Genomic DNA, 19,105 nt, shown 5'->3' with positions numbered 1-19,105 from the left:
CACCACACCTGGTCATTAATCACCCACTCCTTACAAAATTAAGTAGGATTGTCCTCTTTAACCATTGCTAACCCAATGGGTAAAAATGAAACCTCATTGTTGGCTTAATTTGCATGTATCTTATTACTCATGAACTGAGCTTCCTTTTAGAATAAACCATTTGTTTTAATATATTTTGAACCGCTTATTTTTCCAGAATATACCTTATATTTAAAGTATTTCTTCTGTGGGCAAGAGCTCCTTGTATTCTGATTACATTAACCCTTCTGTATATGCCAAAATTTTTCTAATATTTCATTCATTCTTCAACATATAGTACATCAATGCTAAGCTAATTTTTTCAATCTTTATATAGCCAAATATATCAAACTTCATTTAATGTTTTAAATATTTTTACTGAACATATTGGGTGACAATGGTTAATAAAATTAAATAGATTTTAATTGTATAATTCTATAATCCATCATCTGTATATTGAATTGTGTATTCACCATCCAAAGTCAAGTCTCTTTCCATCACCATTTATCCCCTCTTTACCCATTTTTACCCCCCCACCTCCTTTTCCCTTTTGTAATCACCACACTGTTGTCTGTGTCTATGGGGGTTTTTTTTTTGTTTGTTTTTTGGGTTTGTTTTTTTTTTTGCGAATCCCTTCCACTTTTTTACCCAGCCCCCAACCCCTTTCCTTTTGACTGCTGTCATTCTGTTTTCTATATCTCTAAGTCTATTTTTATTTTGTTTATTTATTTTGTTCATTAGATTCCACATACACGTGGAATCATATGGTATTTCTCTGACTGGCTTATTTCACTGAGAATAATACTCTCCAGGCCCACCCATGCTGTCACAAAAGGTAAGACTTTCTTCTTTTTACATTTGAGCAGTATTTCATTGTGTAACTGCACCACTGCCTTTTTACACATTCATCTACTGATGGGCACTTGGGCTGCTTCCAAATTATGGCTATTGTAAATAATACTGAAATGGATATAGGGTGCATAAATTATTTTACAAAGACAAATCATAATTAAAATGGCAAAGGTTAAAGACAAAGAGAAAAGCTTAAAAGCCTCAAGAGAAATACAGTTAGTTACCTATATGAGATCTTCCATATGGCTGTCAGCTGATTTCTCAACAGAAAAGTTTCAGGCCAAAATGGATTGGCAAGAAATATTTAAAGTGAGGAAAAGCAAGGCCCTCCAACCAAGCCCACTTTACTCAGCAAGACAATCATTTAAAGTTGAAGAAAAAATAAAGAGCTTTCCAGACAAAGAAAAGCTGAGTTTGTTATCATCAAACCAATATTATAAGAAATGTTAAAGTGCTTGCTTTAGGAAGAAGAAGAAGAAGAAAGAAAAAGAAGAAGGAGAAGAAGAAGGAAAAGAAGAAGAAGGAAAAGGAGAAGAAGAAGGAGAAGAAGGAGAAAAAGAAGAAGAAGGAGAAGAAGAGGAGGAAGAGGAGGAGCGGAGAAGGGGAGGAGGAGGAGAAGAAGAAAAACAGGGGGACATAGTTATAAAGAATAAAATGGCAATAAATACATACCAATTAATAAACACTTTAAATGTAAATAGTTTACATTCTCCAATTGAAAGGCATAGGGTAGATGAATGGATAAGAAATCAAGAGACCCACCTCAGAACTAAAGATACACACAGACTAAAAGTAAAAGGATGTAAAAAAGATAAGTCATACAAACATAAGGGAAAAGAAGCTGGGTAGCAATATTTACATATGACAAAAAAGACTTTAAAACAAAGACTATAATAAGAGACAAAGAAGGATACTACATAATGATACAAGAGGCTATAACACTTGTAAACATTTATGCACACAACATAGGAGAGCCTAAATATATAAGGCAAATCTTGAAGATAAAGGGTGAGATAAACAGCAATAGAGTAATTGCAGGAAATTTGAACACCCCACTGACATCAATGTATAGATTTTCCAGACAGAAGATCATCAAAGAAACAACGGCCTTAAATGATACACTAGATCAGATAAATTTAATTGATATCTTCATACTATTTTACCCCAAAGCAAAAAACAAAAAACACCAATCTTTTCAAGGGCATGTAGAACATTTTCTAGGATAGGTGACAAGTTAGGACACACAAAAAGACTAAATACACTTAGAAGATTAAAATCATATCAAGCATCTTCTCTGATCATAATAGTTTGAAACCAGGAATCAATCACAGGAAAAAATAAGAAAAACATACAAGGACATGGAAGCTAAATAACATGTTACTAAACAATGAATGGGTTCATATGAGATCAAGGAAGAAATCAAAAGACACTCTGAAACAAATGAAAATGAGCACACAAAAAATCAAAACCTACGGGACACAGCAAAAGAAATAGTAAAAGGGAAATTCACAGCGTTAAAGGAATAACTCAAGAAACAAACAAAAATCTCAAGTAAACATTCTAATTTTACACTTAAAGGAACTAAAGAAACAACAATAAAGAATAAAGAATGTCGAAATAAGTAGAATACAGGTAGTAATAAAGATCAGAGCAGAAATAAACAAAATAAAATCTAAAAAACAATATAATAATAATGAAATCAAGAGCTCATTCTTTGAAAAGATAAACAAGATTAACAAACCTTTAACCAGACTCATCAAGAATATGAGAGAGGACACAAATAAATAAAATCAGAAAAGAAAGAAGGGAAGTAACAATTGAGATCACAGAAATATAAAGGATTGTAAGAAAATATTACGAAAAACTATATGCCAACAAATTGGACAATCTGGACATAAATGGATAAATTCCTAGAAACATACAATCTTCCAAAACTGAATCAGGAAGAATCAGAGAATCAGAATAGAGAGATTACAACTATTAAAATTGAAGCAGTTTTCAAAAAAAAAAAAATCCCAAGAAAGAAAAGTCCTGGAGTGGATGGCTTCACAGGGGAATATTACAAAATATTCAAAGAACTGGCGCACATGCTCCTTGCTGGCAGTGCATGTGAGTCTGCAGACTTGTAAATAAATGCCTCACTTTGCTGCTCAAAAAAAAAAAAAAAGATCTAACATCTAACACCTATACTTCCCAAAGTATTCCCCAAAAAATCAATAAGAGGGAAGACTCCCAAGCTCATTTTACAGTCCCAAAACCAGATAAAGCCAGTACAAAGAAAGAAAATTATAGGCCAACATCTCTGATGAACACAAATGTTAAAATTCTCCAGAAAATATTAATAAGCCATTTACAGTAATACATTAAAAATATCATACACCATAATCAAGTGGGATTTATTCCATACATGCAAGGTTGGTACAATATCCACAAATCAAGAAACATGATATACCTCATAAAAAATGAAGGCTAAAAACCATATGATCATTTCAATAAATACAGAAAAGGCATTTAATAAAATCCAGCACAGATTTATGATAAAAAAAAATCACAGCAAAGTGGATATAGAGGGATTTACATCAACATAATACAAGCCATTTATGACAAACCCATTGCCAACATCATACTCAATGGTCAAAAAAATAAAAGCATTTCCCTTAAGATCAGGAGCAAGATAGGGATATCTGTTTTCATTATTTTTATTCAACATACCATGTTCATACTTAGGAAGAATTAACATCATTGAAATGTTCATACTACCCAAACCAACCCACAGATTCAATGTAATTCCTATCAAGATACTAATGGTATATTTCACAGCATTAGAACAAATATTCCAAAAATTTATATGGAACTACAGAAGAACCTGAACAGCCACAGTAATCTTGAGAAAGAAAAACAAAGTTGGAGGAATCACACTACATGATGTCAAACTATACTACAAGGCCATAGTAACCAAAACAGCATGGTACTGGAATAAAAACATATATTGCCCTGAACAGTGTGGCTCAGTTGCTTGGACATCGTTCCACAGAGCAAAAAGGTGCCAGTTCGATTCCCTGGCTGGGAATGAGCAAGGGGCAGCCAATCGATGTTTCTCTATCACCTCGATGTTTCACTTCCTCCCTTTCTCCTTCCCTTCCCCTCTATCTAAAAATAAAGTAAAATAAAATAAAAAATAAAATCTTTCAAAAATACAGACATATAGATCAATGGAGCAGAATAGGAGGCAAGAACATACAATGGGGTAAAGGCAGTCTATTTAATAAATGCGTTTGGGATACATACAGATACAGGCAAAAAAATAAAACTGTAGTACCTTCTTACACCATGCAAAAGAATAAAGTCAAAATGGATTACAGACTTACAAATAAAACTCAAAAGCATAAAAATCCTAGAAAAAAACATAGGCAGTAAAATCTCAGACATTTTTCATCAACTTTTTTTTATGATGTATCTCCTTAGGCAAGGGAAACAAATGGAAAAATAAACAAATGGGACTACATCAAACTAAAAAAATTTTTACGCAGCAAGGAAAAACATCAACAAAATGAAAAGACAACCCAGTGAATGGGAGAACATAGTTACCAATGATACATCTGATATGGGGTTAATATACAAAATATATGAAAAAAAAAAAAAACTCATACAGCTCAACACCAAAAAAATAAACAATCCAATTAAGAAATGGGCAAAGGGCCTGACTAGACACTTCTCCAAAGAGGACATATTGATGGCCAAAAAACATATGTAAAGATTCCCCAAGTCACTAATCATCAGAGAGATGCAAATTAAAACCACAATGAGATATCACCTCACAGCTGTCAGAAGGGCTATCATCAATAAACGAACAAACAAGTGTTGGCCAGGATGTGGAGAAAAGGAAACCCTAGTGCACTACTGGTGGGAATGCAGACTGGTGTGGCCACTATGGAAAGCAATATGGAGTTACCTCAAAAAAGTAAAAATGGAACTGCCTTTTTACCAATGATTCCACTCCTGGGAATATATTCAAAGAAACCTGAAACAATAATTCAAACTTCCTTCAACGATGCCTACCTTTAATGAGATAGCTGGAAAGGTCTTTCTATCCCACCATTATAATAATTTTACATATATATATTTTTTCTAATAATTTTTGGGCTTAATTTACTTCCTACATTTAAAATTTTAATTCAACCAAGAATTGGGGTAAGGCATAAGGTAAAATGTAATTTTATTTTTAAAGAAATTATCCATAGAGAAATTATCCAAATGTCCTAGCATTTAAAAGTATCTTTTCCCACTAACTCTGGGTGCTACTTTGGGCAGCTGCCAGATACAGGGCTGGCTTCTTTTCTTTTCTGAATTCCAGTTTTACTTCAATTTTGTTCTCTAAGGATTTCTTACCAACACAGCAATTCATTTTAAATGACACTTATTTTTAAATTCGTCATTTCTAGCTGTTTTACAGCAAAAGGGTCATTTAAAGGACCTTGTCCACCATACTGAGAGAAACTGAAATCTTCAATCTATTTCCCACATGGAAGCTAGTAGAAATATTTAATAAAGAGATAACATGAGGGTCCTGGCTCAATCCTTTCAATGACTTTTTGTTGCAATGAGGGTAAATGTGCATCCTTAATAGGCAGTGGACCCTCCTACCTCTGCCTTCTCATTTCATGTCTCCTTCCCCCTATTTCTTTCAGGTCCAACAACATCAGTAGCATGGTCATTATAGCTCAGGGCCATCACACATACCGTCCCACTGCCTTCTGCCTACTCTGTGTATTATTGGTGGCTCTTTCTCATCCATTAATGGGATGTACTGTGCAATTACTTTCCATCCATATAATACCCTATAGATATTCTTCACGTAGCTTTTTAAAATGTGTTTATTTATTTATTTTTACTCTGCCCTCAAACTCCCATAAAATTATAGGTTCCATAAAGGACGAGATCATTTCTATCTGGTTTACCTATAAATATGGGCAAGCAGAGTGTCTAGCCTATACCCTACCAATGAAAGCATGCAAACTGGCTTACTTCTTTTTACATTCCCCATGGTACAAAGCTTTGCACATAACAGCTGCCCAGATAACATTTACTGAACTGGGTTTCAGATCTCATCATAAAGGACTAACTTCCATAAATGCGGAGGTTATAGAGCTCTTTGACCTGTTTCTCGTCAATTATAAAGGCACATCCTCAAATTAAAGGGAAACAGTTGTCATCCTTCTATGATGAAAGCACTGCTGCTTTAGAATGGATACATGGCCTATGAAAACACTGACTTCCCTGGGATGGAAGAGGATTTATGCATTCATCCTGAACAAATGTTCAGGCTTTCAATTTTAAAGAGTCAGCAGTGAGTGAAGTAACATACCTATGTGTAGGGTGGTGATAGAGCCGCCAGCCCAATCTTATGTGCAGTTGCTGAATCTAGGTGACAGTTATTCTGTTTTGTTGTCACACACATACACAGAAGTGAGTTTCTAGGAAAGATAAAACATTCCAGCTTCATCTAGAATAAAATGAAACCTTGAGTGAAACCACCATCATGTTATAAACTGTACACCCAATCACAGCCAAAGTCTAGCAGAGGAAAAAAAAACAACAACAACTGTTGTTTTTAGACTGAAAATAAATTTTTTAGAGTTATACATTGTTAGATACAAAAAAAAAAAAAAAAAGAAAATCTGAGTCACGTGTAAATATCATTTACTAGGTCCCTTAACACCTAAGAGGAGGGACAGAGACTGCTATAGCTGGGTAAAAATGAAAGACAGGAAGTTACAGTTAGCACCTCTGAGTTAGCCAACAGGGGAAGCCAATGACTAATGCCAAAATGACCTTGCAGCATACTTAAGTTAAGAGCTTCCCACTCTACTCAAATACATTGCATCTGTACTGAACCATCTTTCCTTTATCCATCTGTCATCTTATTTAGAACTGATTTCCTTTAGGAAATTTTGTATGACCTTGGAAAAATGTATATAATCTGAAGAGATGCAAATGAAGTGCATTGTCTACATTTCAAGAAGCTTGGAGCAAATCAACTTGAAGTAGTATTTGCAACATAAAAAATCACATCCTATGTAGTTTTTTTTTAATTGATTGTTTCTTTTCAAGTGTATGTGTTCCATGTCATCAATTATTGACAGAAAGCTTTGTCTGACATATTTAGAAAGTCAGACGTTTCAATTATAAAGAATTCACTGGCAACATGATATAATGCAGATGGCCTGCATTTTATAGTCAAACAGGTACATATACAAATTTTACCACTTAATAGTTATACTAAGCTATTAGGTTAACTCTTTAATTCATTGTTTTTGAATTTGGAATTCCTTACTAATAAAGACAGATTAAAACACTGATCTCTGTCTTATGGGGCTGCTCAGAAAATTTTATATATACATATTTCCTTCACATTCCTTCTCTTCTATCACACACACACACACACACACACACACACACACACTCCACTATATGGGTACATATTACCGATTTACAGACAATTAAAGTAAGAGAGATTTAAAGCCATGCTTAGCTTAGCATGATCTTCCTTTAGTAATTAAAAAAAATTCAATACTGCATAATGCTTCATGGCTATTATTGCAGTCATCAATTATCACTGCATTGTAGATGAGAGGAAGGACCTTTTCAACAACAGAATATTTAGAGCAATAAAGGTAAGATCACTGAGTTGTCTCGAACAAAGAAACCAGGAACAAAAACCTTCTCTTCATGTTCTTCCTGAAATCCCCCTTAGTATCTCACATTGCATGCAGTTGGAGGGACTCTTCCAACACCCTCATTCAGTGATTGCTCTATTCACATTTCCATGATTTCACTTACTCTGAGGACAAAGATACACCCTCCTTCTAGGTCTGAATGCAAGCTGGGTTTCTACTGAGCCTCAAGCAATACTTTGCTACTAGGAAAGACTTTTTATAGCTCAGCATCAATTGCAAATAGCTGATTGTTTCTGCTCTAGACCTTATAAATGCAAGGTGCAAAAGGTGCTATCTCCTTTCTTATCATCAAGACCACACACACAGCTCCGAGCCTCCACCATCTCTGCCTTACACTTCCTTCAGAATGTAGGTACCCAGATTGAAAAAGCAGTATATTTGGAGATGCTGATGGCTCTCATGGCTGGAGATGCACTAGATGTAAGGAAAATTCTTCAATATCTAAGTCTTCTATTGGCTCTCATCATTTTAACATACTAGGAGGTAGGGAAAGAATCAGAAAATGAGAAAATGGTAGAAAAACTGTGTTGTCCAAAAAGGATACCGTCCAATGCAAAGCTCAGGAAAATGAGGGCATATTTAAGCGTAGTACTAGAAAAAATGTTATTTTATGATCTGAAGCAGTATATACCGGGTTTGCATTAAATTCAACAAGTCCCTCTGTGAAAATTCTGTCTATGTATATATTTTTCTCCATCTCTCTCTCTCTCTTTCTCAAGTTCTATGTCTTTCCTCTCTTCCTCTCTTCTTTTCCTGTCCTTTTCTCTCCCCTTACTTTGCTCCTTCTCTTCATTTTCCTTTATGTTGAGTGGACAGTAAATAACGATGAAAAGGTGTTTAGAATCAAGCTGTGGATGTAAAAATCTTGCATCAGAGAAATGCAATTTTCACTAGGGGACTAGATAGGTCAAAAGGTTCAAAGCAAATTAGAAGATATGAGGATAAAATTAATGCTTCCTTTCTAGAAAGCAAAAATTAATTCATTAAGCAACTTTTGGGAAAATCTGAACTCCCAAAGGATCTAAAGAACAAAGTTAACTCAGGTGCAGCAAGTCAAGCTATTTAATATACTGTGTTTAAAGAGCAAACAAGTCCATAGTCAACAATGAAAGGTTTCTCCCCAAAGTACAAAAGAGCAAACAAATCTATAGTAAATAATGGTTAATGTTTGTGATCCACCTGGGAACAACAATTTGTGTTTGCTTTAACAGTAATAGAGTCCTATATTTCAACTATAGTTGTACTGCAAGTTCAAGTAATTGGGACTCAAATAAAACCCATGATATTATATTAATAAAAAGCTATCTTTATGTAGAAAAACCACTAGTGACTGATGGACTGATGAGTTATCCTCTGTTTCTGTTCTTTTCCTTTTGAAAAAGTGTCTACTCTTACGGTGTAGATTACACCGATTCCAATGAAGAACCAGTAGTTGGCAAATACTCTTCACTTGGTCCTTCTCATTGGTATGGCAAGCCCAAAATTTAAATAAAACAAAATATTCTATTTTGTAAGTTAACAGAAAAATGTACATCAGTATCTTCGTGTATATGTAAAAATGCACAATCCAGCCTACCTCAAGAGGCATTTCAAAAGGTATGAAAGTATCTCAGAAAGAAAAAAACAATAAGAACAACAATGGTCTGACTGACTGGCCAAAAGCTTTAAACTTTTATTTTAGACCCTACAAATCCTGTAGGAAAGTGATATTTATTTCCCAACAATGTACAGCTATACAAGAGTTTTGATTCAGGTGGTAGAAAGAGAAATGAAATTCATGAAAACAAAAGAACTCAGCCAAGTCTAGGTTATTGAGGGTGTAATTATTTTATCTCTTTTCTCTCATTTTCCCAGCCATCTTGTATTTTCATTGTTTCTATTGCTTCTGAAACAGGAAAAGATAAGAGAAGGCAATTCTGTATATTATGTTTTACAAGTTCAGATGGCAAGTTCTTGAAGTTGTTTACTGAGGTTCTCAGATTATTTGTAAAATGTATCCTTTTTCTCTCTGTCCCTCAAAAATAAATGAGTAGCAGCACCTGGTGTATTTTAAAGTAAAAGAATCATTGCATTGTTATGTTGAAAGTGGATATATAGTTTATTTTCTAAAGAAGTTATCAACTAAATAGAAAAAAATTAAAAACAGTAAAATGAGAAATAGGTGATAACTGGCTTGGTGTGAGTTGCTGATAACCAAGATAGTGATCTGGTTTATAGAACTGATTTCAGTAAGGAAGAAACAAATGTTCCGGGAGGAAAATGCAGAGGCTAAGATGATGTAAAGGGCAGGATAAATTCCTATACATCAGACATTCACCTATAATCATATACAATCACGTATTCCCTACAAAGATACTGGTTTCTCTTAACTAACACAGGAAGAATCAATTCATTTTGCTAAACATTGAATTATCACTGTGATAACAAAAAGCTCCTCTGGAGAGTTTATATTTGCAAAGTCAGCATTGGGCCAGTAAATTACAGTATACAGATCTCTTTTCAACAGGGCTGTAGAATATGGATCCTTGGGAAAAGAAAAAGTAACTTAAAAATAAACATCATTGTGTTTCAAAATACAAATGCAGCTCAAAAAAAGAAAGAAAGAAAAAACCAAGAGTGAAGATCATGGATCCCAGGAGGTAACATTTAAAAAACAAAAGGGGGAAATGGTAGCATTCTGATGACCTGTAGGCCTAAGAATAAAATAAAATAGTATTGTTCAAACATTCTCCAAATATTTGGACTAAATAGTGTAGCTGGTGTTCAGGATGACTAGCCATGAGCAACAGAGACAGAACTGAATGTCACAAGTACATCCTAGTATGGCTTTTCAAAAAGCATTTTCAAGTAATACAAGGCTATGGACTGGCAACAAATTGAATCCTATTAAAAGCTGAAAGAACCATTACATCACATTAAAGATAGTGTATGTCCTTACAAAAGTAAGACAAAATTAAAAATAAAAAAGAACTAACCAACTATATCTAAAACACATTAAACACAAATATTCTCTTTCCCTGAAGGGATTTCTGTCCTCCACAATCTGTTCCCAACCTACCTTTCCAGCTTGGCTTCTAAATTGCCTTCACACTATCCTTCAGTTGCACTGCACTGTTCTGTCCTCAAACGAGACTTGTATTTTCTCCTAGAGAACTACAATTGTTCTTTGATTAAGAAGTCTTCCCCATTGCCTCCCTGCAGAGCTAGTAAATTTCTCTGCTCTCTTAGGGTGTTATTTTCAGTGTTTATTTTCTCTCTTCCTCTCAACCTTTACTGTAAGATCCTTACAATATGACCCTTCCCTTATTTACCCCAAACTTCATAATATAAATGGGTCAAATTTGTAAGATAAACACTTGTCATTAGAAACCACTTCAATAGGAAGAGCATATGCGGTGTATGTCCATGATGTAGAATAATATCCATAATCCTTTTAAATAAAAAAGCAAGAAGGTAGAATTGGCTGGGGGTTAGCTGTTGTGTGTTGGTTGGTTTGATTTATAGATAAGGATGCAATGACACAAAGTGATTAAATGACTTCATTACTGTCATTGAAAAACTCACAAAGTAAAACAGTCAGAAGTTAAACAAATATCTTCTTAAATATTTTTATAAATTGATTTAGAGAGAGAGAAAAGGAGAGAATGAGAAAGAGAGAGAGACATTGACTTGTTGTTCCACTTATGTATGCATTTATTGGTTGATTCTTGTATGTGGCCTAACCAGGAATTGAACCTGCAACCTTGGTGTATCAGGACGATGCTCTAACCAACTGGGCTACCCAGCCAAGGTCTGAAATCAATGTCTCTAACTCCTAGTGAAACACAGTGGTTTTAGTTATTTATTTATTTTACATAGTGTAATTCACTTTCAATAAGCAAAAGATTATTTCCACCCCTTGTAAATTTCTTATAAAGAAAAAATTCTGCTGGAAATTTTATCTCCATAAGCAGAACAAAGTCCTAAAGGAAGGCAATGTGGTAAAAAGGAAAGAATTCTACTTTTGGAGTCAAGACTGCCTCCAAAACCCAGTTCTACCAGGCATGTTCCTCTGGCACTGCTAGCTTAGGTCCCCTCCCTGGCCCTTCACCTCCTAAACTATATAACAGGTGTGCGATTGTAAGATTCTCTAGCTCCCCACCTCCACAGTATTTTCTGTGAAGTTAACAATAATGTGTGTGAAATCCAGCCCTGTACCTGGCACAGTCAACTGTTTGTTCACTTCTAAATAAAAAGTTATATTCAAAGGTAGCTGTGGCTGTGTGCGTATGTGTATGTGTGTGTGCGTTTGGAGAAGAAAATACATTGCTATCATTTTAGGTGGTCTGTGTAGCAGATAAGTTTGATATGACCATATTTTTTAAATTCACCATATTATATGATGTGCCATTCTCACTATCTTTCCAACTTGGAATCATAAGTTCCAAATATTTATTTCCACTCTAAAGGCAGCTTTAACAGTTTGATTTTCTAACATGCTGCTAATGAAACACCAAAAGGAAATGTGCAACAAGTAAAGTGTGCTTTGGAATTCTTGCAAAAGAGAACTCCTAAGAGTTTCGTATTGGAAATGTTTAATATGATAACAAGCAATAGGGGAATATTGAATTTTCGGCATATATTACAGTGATTTTCCTCCTTAAAAAATATTAAAAAGGAGGGGGTGAGATACTGCTTATCTAAAAAGCACAGAAACCTATTACTGAGTGGTTCTTTTTTTAAAAAGATTTTATTTATTTTTAGAGAGAGGGGAAGGGAGGGAGAAAGAGAGGGAGAGAAACACATTGATGTTTCTCTCCCTGCCAACTGGGGACTGGGCCCACAACCCAGGCATGTGCCCCGACTGAGAATTGAACCAGCAGCCCTTTGCTTTGCTGGCCGGTGCTCAATCCACTGAGCCACACCAGCCAGGGCTGAGTGGTTCTTTAACAGTAAGCAAAACCTATGACTGCTCAGATCTTAAGCTTCTTCCTAAATTGTTCATATGCTAGTAGAGTCTAATGGGAGTATAGTTAGTAAAAATATCATACATCTTGGGAACTGAGGAACAAGTTTAAGACAAAGTTGTGCTAAGTATTAGCCATGAGACTAGGTAATTCACTTGGCCACTTAGATCTTTTTTTTTTTTTTTTTTTTTTCTTATTCAGCAAAAAAGGTGGGGGAGAGGGGTTTTATAAAAGTCTGACTCACTCTATGGTTTGGGTGTGAGAGTCAAATGACATAGAATATGTAAAACGCAAAGTGCTTTTTCAGCAAAAAGAGCTTTATTACCACTCTAACTACCACATTGTAATTATATTATCACTCTTATAATTATCCAAGCTTTAGTTTCTTGAAAGAAAGTATATGCTTGCTTTTGATTATTTGCTTATGTCACCACCTGAGATGAAAACGAAGCTCCCACATTCCTGAGGAAAATCACGATACTGTTACCAGAAAGACTATGTCCTAAAAGTCAGAATGGTGTGGCTTAAAGCCAATCACTGCACTTGAAACACACTGCATGGAACTAAAATTCGTACATTGATACGGTTCTTTTTTATAAATCTGGGGCTTCCCTGAAGAGGAGAATCCACATGGAAGGGCCCAGAACAATAAGACAAAACTCTTACCAATATCATATACATGTGCAGTACTCTAGGGTTTCAGGATATTTCTCCTTTGTTCCTCCTATCAATCTTATTGTTCCATTTAGATGGGCACCAACAAGTCTGCCAGCACATACGTCATTGTAAGAGGTGGTACCTTGACACGTGAGAGGTTGGCTGATCCCCCAGCGTGTGGAATTATCCTTCTTTTCCCCCTGGTAACCCAGAGCCAGTTTCCCCTTTTATTTTTGTCAACAACACTTCCTTTTTGTTCCTCTCCCTCCATCTAGGAAGCACATCACTGACACAGACACAATACACCTTTTCATAAGGAAGCGAGTAAATATGTGCCAGATGGGCTGGGAGGATTACAACATGTTTCCTGCTCTCATGGTGACTCAATGGAGCTGGTATGAGAACTCATCAGAATTATGAGTCACAGTTTCCGAGTAGAAAGCTCACTTTCCAACAGAATTTAGGGAGGGGGGAGGGGACTCCTTGGATGAATTACAGTAAAGGTCATTCAGATACGCAACACTGCCAGGACCACTGGGGTAGCACCAGCATCACCAACTTCTGGGACTTCACTGTTCTCCTGGCAAGAGTCACACAGCCACCTCTCCCTTTTCCTTCAAGGTGAGGCAGCCCATAAAACCACGTTTATGAGTTGCTGGTATGACTCCAAACAAGAAGTTCCATTAAAAAATGGGGCAATTTGGCTAAAAAAGAGATGTGAAAGGAAACTATAAATATAATATATGATATACATCATATATATTATATATATATCATATAGAGAGAGGAAGAGAGAGGAGGAAGAAGAAAAAGGGAGGGAGAGAGGGACGGAGGGAGGGAGGGAGGAAGGAAGGAAGGAAGGAAGGAAGAAGGAAGGAAGGAAGGAAGGAAGGAAGGAAGGAAGGAAGGAAGGAAGGGAGGAAGGAAGGAAGGAAGAAGGAGGGAAGATGGAGGTTGGGGAATGATGAAAGAGAAGGGAGAAAGAGAAGGGAAGGGAGGAGGAAATGAGAATGAGAATAGAATGGATTAAGGCAATGTCAAAAATAATGAGTATTATGAAGAAAACTAAAGCAGGACAGGAGGATAGACAGTGATTGACAGGGCTATTTTAGGTAAGATGGTCAAGGAAGGCCTCTGTAAGCAGATAATATTCAGGCATAGAATGAAATAAATAAGAACAAACCATAATCAGGGGTCACATTCAGCATATGTAAAAATCAGGACATCATGGCACCAACTAGTCAAATGGAGCACTCAATTAAGCAGGACAGATGCTGGTCCAAACAGCCAGTAGAGCTATAGAGCAGTGTATCCCACCTGCTATCAGCCCTGGTTATAAACACTTTTTTTCCATGAAGACCCCAGGGGCCAATGAGATTGGAAGTTCTCTCAGCTTTGAGCTGTACTCTGTCCTAGTTATACTCCTCCTTTAGTGCTATTTTTGCTTTCGAGTGCAATGCTTTAGTGGCAAAGCAAAACTGAAACACACTGAGAAAAGATCATCAGGATGGTAGGTGGACTCAGACCCATGCCATGTGAAGAACAGCTGAAGGCATACATTAGAGAGTGTGGTCATGGTTATATGAGCACTTTTAACATTTGTGAAGGCCTCTCACATAGAAGAGGAAATAAAGCAATAATATTCAAAGTATGGCCATGGTCTTCAGGAAAATTATACCTAAAAAGCTTTTTAAAATTAAGATACCTAGGTACCCTACATTAAAATTAGAAAACCATTGGATAATGTATTTTCTATTTAAAGAAACTGAACCAAAGAAATGTATGGGAATGACAAAGAGACGAATTTTGGTAATATATACTAAAATCTTTCTAAGAATTTGATCAGTTCAAAGATATAATGGGTTGTGATTAAATAATCACTAGTTAGAGGTGTCAGAAAATGGTTATGAATAGTAATTCTAGAGATGAGAGGAGACCTGAAACAATAAATGTCCAAATCCCTTGTAGCTCTGATTTCATATAATCGGTCCATAATAATGATTGTGTCTGGTGATTCAATCTCAGTAAAGGTTTTGGCTGGCTTCTCTTATGAAGCAAAACCCAAAGAAAGAATGAGCCTAATGACTGGTCTTTCTTTCCTATGCAGAAGCAGTGTGACAGAAACCGGTCATTATTTCTTTGTTCCTATAAGGTCTTGGGGGGCTGTCACCACCAAGACCTTCTCCACCCCTGGCTCAAGTCTGGAAAACAGAGTCATGCTACCATCACTGTCATTTCTTTTCCCATAGGAGCTGAGGTAAAAAAAAGAAGCAGGATTCGAGTTGGCTTGAATGTGAAGGTTACACAAAAGTTGTATATTCTTACACACCAGACCACTCCCCTAAGTGCACCGTGTCCTATAAACACTATAGAGACATCAGTGGTTCCTCCCATCATCAAAATTCTTTGATTCTGTCAAATTTATGATTCTGTGCTTCCACAGAAGACAATGGAAATAAACAATATAATGTTCTCCTATTCATTTTCAGAAAGACTTGAACCACTACCTTATGCATGACCTGCATTTCAAAAGATCATCAAAAGCCATTCACTCACCCGAGGCATCACTTTGCAGGATCCCATAGAAGTAGAGACTCATTACACACCATAGAAGTCCCATATTGTCCGCCTAAATACAAAAATAAGGGAGATTCCTTATTACTCTTAGTGCTTAAATACTATTTAGTGCATAAGCATGCTGACTAGGGACCGGGAATTATTCTAACAATTTTACAACATTAACAAATTTAATTGTCAGAACCAACTAACAAGATAGGCTTTTTAAAAATCCCTATATTACAGATAAGGAAACTGAGACAAGTTTAAACAACATAACCAAGATCCTTTGGGTAGAAAATAGTAGAGTGATGACCAAATTCCAGTAGCCTGACTCTAGAACAGTTTCTTAATCACTGAACTATAACGTTCTCCTTAAAAAACACTCTAGATTTTTTTCCCCCCCATTGGAGTCATATTCTGGAAGAGAAGCTTGAGCATCTTACCCTTCTTTGCATTTCCTTGGAAATATTTTATAATCCAGGCACTTTTCCTGCTTCGCGAAGAACAGAAAATCTAGAAATCCTGAATTCAGACTTGGTTGGCAGTCCACCGCAGTGATTGTATAGTCAAGTGAAATATATAAACCTCATGCCCTATTGCAGCCACTGTTTTCTTCTCACTGGAAAAGACAAATGATGAGGCTTCAATCCAGTTTCTGTGAGCTTTAGCCTTTCTATTGATAAACAGTTGAAACAGTCAACTAGCAAGAACCATGCCCTTACATTTGGTTGCGTGATCTTTAAAGCAGAAGGCCTGGAGATTTAACAACTCTATGAAATATTTATTCCCCTACTACCTTAGATATATCTGACCCTGGATAAAACCTCTCTGGAGTTATAAATACTGAAACCTTTACATTACTGAGAAATTCCATACTCAAGATCTCCACTTACTGCATTGAACACACAGCTATACATACGGGTGCTTATAGAGGTGCTGGAAACTTGTCCAGATCCCATCCTAGCAAGTGACAGAGATGGGTTTTATGCCCACATTTGGCCAACTACAAGTCTATTATTATCCCAAACATTAGCCTATGCCACAAGTTTCACAACCACAGGGACCAAGATATTTCATAAGTAGGGTGATCATAGAATAGCATTTAAAATGGGACAGTTTTAAGAGTGTTACACTGAAACAAAAGGTATAAACTGGTACTGTCCAAGCAATCCAGAGTGTGTGGTCACTTTAAAGGGCAATGCAAGTTTCCAACAACTGTCACCTCTCTAGACCACACATCATCAAAAATCATTTTGTACTTGCTTCTTTAGTGTGACTACATACAAATTACAGGTAAGTTGATTATATCTTAAACAACTGTTTTATCTCAAAGATTAAATGTCTCTTTCTTATCACCACCATTCCCTTCCCATTCTTTATCATTACCTTAGGGAACTCTTCTCCCCATCAGTTATTCATTTATTCAATAAAACATGCATTGAAAACTGTCTGTTTATAAATTAGATGTAGGGCCTCCTCCACCTCTCCCAGTAGAAGAGATTCATCACATGCAAAGCACTTCAATGTCATCAACTATGAGCAACATACATGCAGAGGCACTACCAGATATGTAAAGATTTATCAAACAGAAGTTTCGTCACTAGGCAGAGTTTAGCAGACACTTAATATATATACCAAAAATAACTGCAATACAGCATAAAGGGTGATGAAATAGAGAGGAATAGATAAGTATTGTTGAAGATTAGTAAAAGACAGAGATGACTCCAGCTGAGGCAATCAAAGAAGACTAAATGCAGGCGGTAACTTTTGAACTAGAAGAGCAAGTTTGAAAATGGACAATAACGCCCAGGGAGAAAGCATGGACCATGAATAGGAAATAGTCTATAAATAATTCAGTGTGGCTCAAGCACAGGGTATTAGGAAAAGAACTACAGAAGATTTTGTTGGAAAGCAGTAAGAGTTAGGATTATAATATAACAAGGCTTTGAATAGCAGGTTAAGAACTTGACATTTAATTTTAACAGCAAATAGGGGAATTACTGAAGGTTTCTGATTAGAGGAGTGATATTATCATCAAGTTCTGCCTTATAGAGATCATTCTTCCAGGCACCTATTGGATGGATTGCCACTAAATTCTGTCTCGATATCATTTTGGCTCCTGAGTCTGTCATCACAGTCATTGTTATCCTCCTAGCTCTGTGCCATCTATAAACTTGCTCAGCATGCCACCTATGCCCTCATCCAAGTCATTAATAAAATTAATTAATAATTCTGCATTAATCCTTGTCAGTGGAGAGCAACTAGATATTTAATTTCAGATTCAGGGCACAGTACTTTCAGCCCTAATACTATTCCTAAAGCAACACTTAGAAGACATTCTAATTAGTGTGATTGAGGACCTTAATTGATATTCTCATGAGTAACTGGATTATGCCAGAGGCAGCAAAGAGTCAGGTCACCAAGGTAAAGCTAATCTAAAGATAACTTGTGTGCAAAGATGAATCCAGGGGTCACTCCTGCCTGTGATGAATTAGAATAAAGCAGACTGAAAAGAAATAGTGATTGTGCAGGCTGGTTTTGACAGACTAGAGGTACCAAGGTTAGTGGGAGGCGGTTGGCTGGTCTGAGACCTCTCCAAGAAGGCAGATTCATTTAACATCATCTTGCATTCTGCCACAAAATGTTATTATTGTGACTAGTAATACACTTTGGTTCTCATTTCTTGAGGGGAGGAGGTGCTGGGTATTTGCAGAGATGATGAAACTGTCAGAAAGCAAAGGAACCTGCGTAATGACACATGGTTTCTCAGGGACTGAATTGCAACCTAGCTTTAGATTACTATGATGAAGTTTAACAGACTGCCCTTGCTTCAGATGACTGAATTTTTATATAATAAAATTTGTCACTCTTTCCTGCAAGATCCATTTTATTTACTAAGTGATCATTTTCATACTTCCTCTCTGAGGTATTGGTACTTCTCTCATATTTAATGTCATTTTTTCCTGGTATTTCAACTTGGATGCCTATATCAGCTAATGAGAAGTTTTATACGTACTTAGGTCTATGTAATAATCAACCATGTTAATAACGATTGCTAAAATGTACTCAGAACCTTAACATCAACCTCTGTATATGAATCATTCTATTTTCTGCATTCTCTGGGCTCAGTACTCTTCAGGATCTCCTTATCTCTGAGTTAGCCCTGACCACTGGATTCTCACACTGAGCCATCAGGTAACAGGCTAAAACTAGATGTGCTTTCCTCGAATGGTAATTTCTCTAACTAACAATCTGCTCAACCTTCCTTCTGCATAGCAGCATTTCAGTAGGCCACAGGCCTGGATTTCTCCCTCAGTGTCCTGATTCCACAGATAG

The 19,105-nt window shown here is 36.2% G+C and overlaps 1 protein-coding gene across 5 annotated transcripts in view; it reads right to left on the bottom strand.

Annotated features, from left to right (window-relative positions):
* The window catches only part of IL1RAP (interleukin 1 receptor accessory protein), a 144,185-nt gene that overhangs the window by 78,257 nt on the left and 46,823 nt on the right, over nt 1-19,105 (bottom strand). For 3 of the 5 annotated variants that reach the window (XM_090275350.1, XM_090275369.1, XM_090275375.1), the window contains one exon: nt 15,767-15,839. In XM_090275350.1, the coding sequence (XP_090131476.1) occupies nt 15,767-15,839 (73 nt within the window). Of the gene's footprint in view, nt 1-15,766; nt 15,840-16,212; nt 16,389-19,105 lie in introns of all 5 variants that reach the window. The other 2 variants (XM_090275358.1, XM_090275366.1) reach the window with 1 other exon arrangement.

This window comes from Furipterus horrens, unplaced genomic scaffold (genome assembly GCF_987537825.1).
Source record: "Furipterus horrens unplaced genomic scaffold, mFurHor1.1.pri manual_scaffold_1, whole genome shotgun sequence".
Classification (NCBI taxonomy): Eukaryota; Metazoa; Chordata; class Mammalia; order Chiroptera; family Furipteridae; genus Furipterus; species Furipterus horrens.
This window is presented reverse-complemented; position numbering and strand designations above follow the sequence as displayed.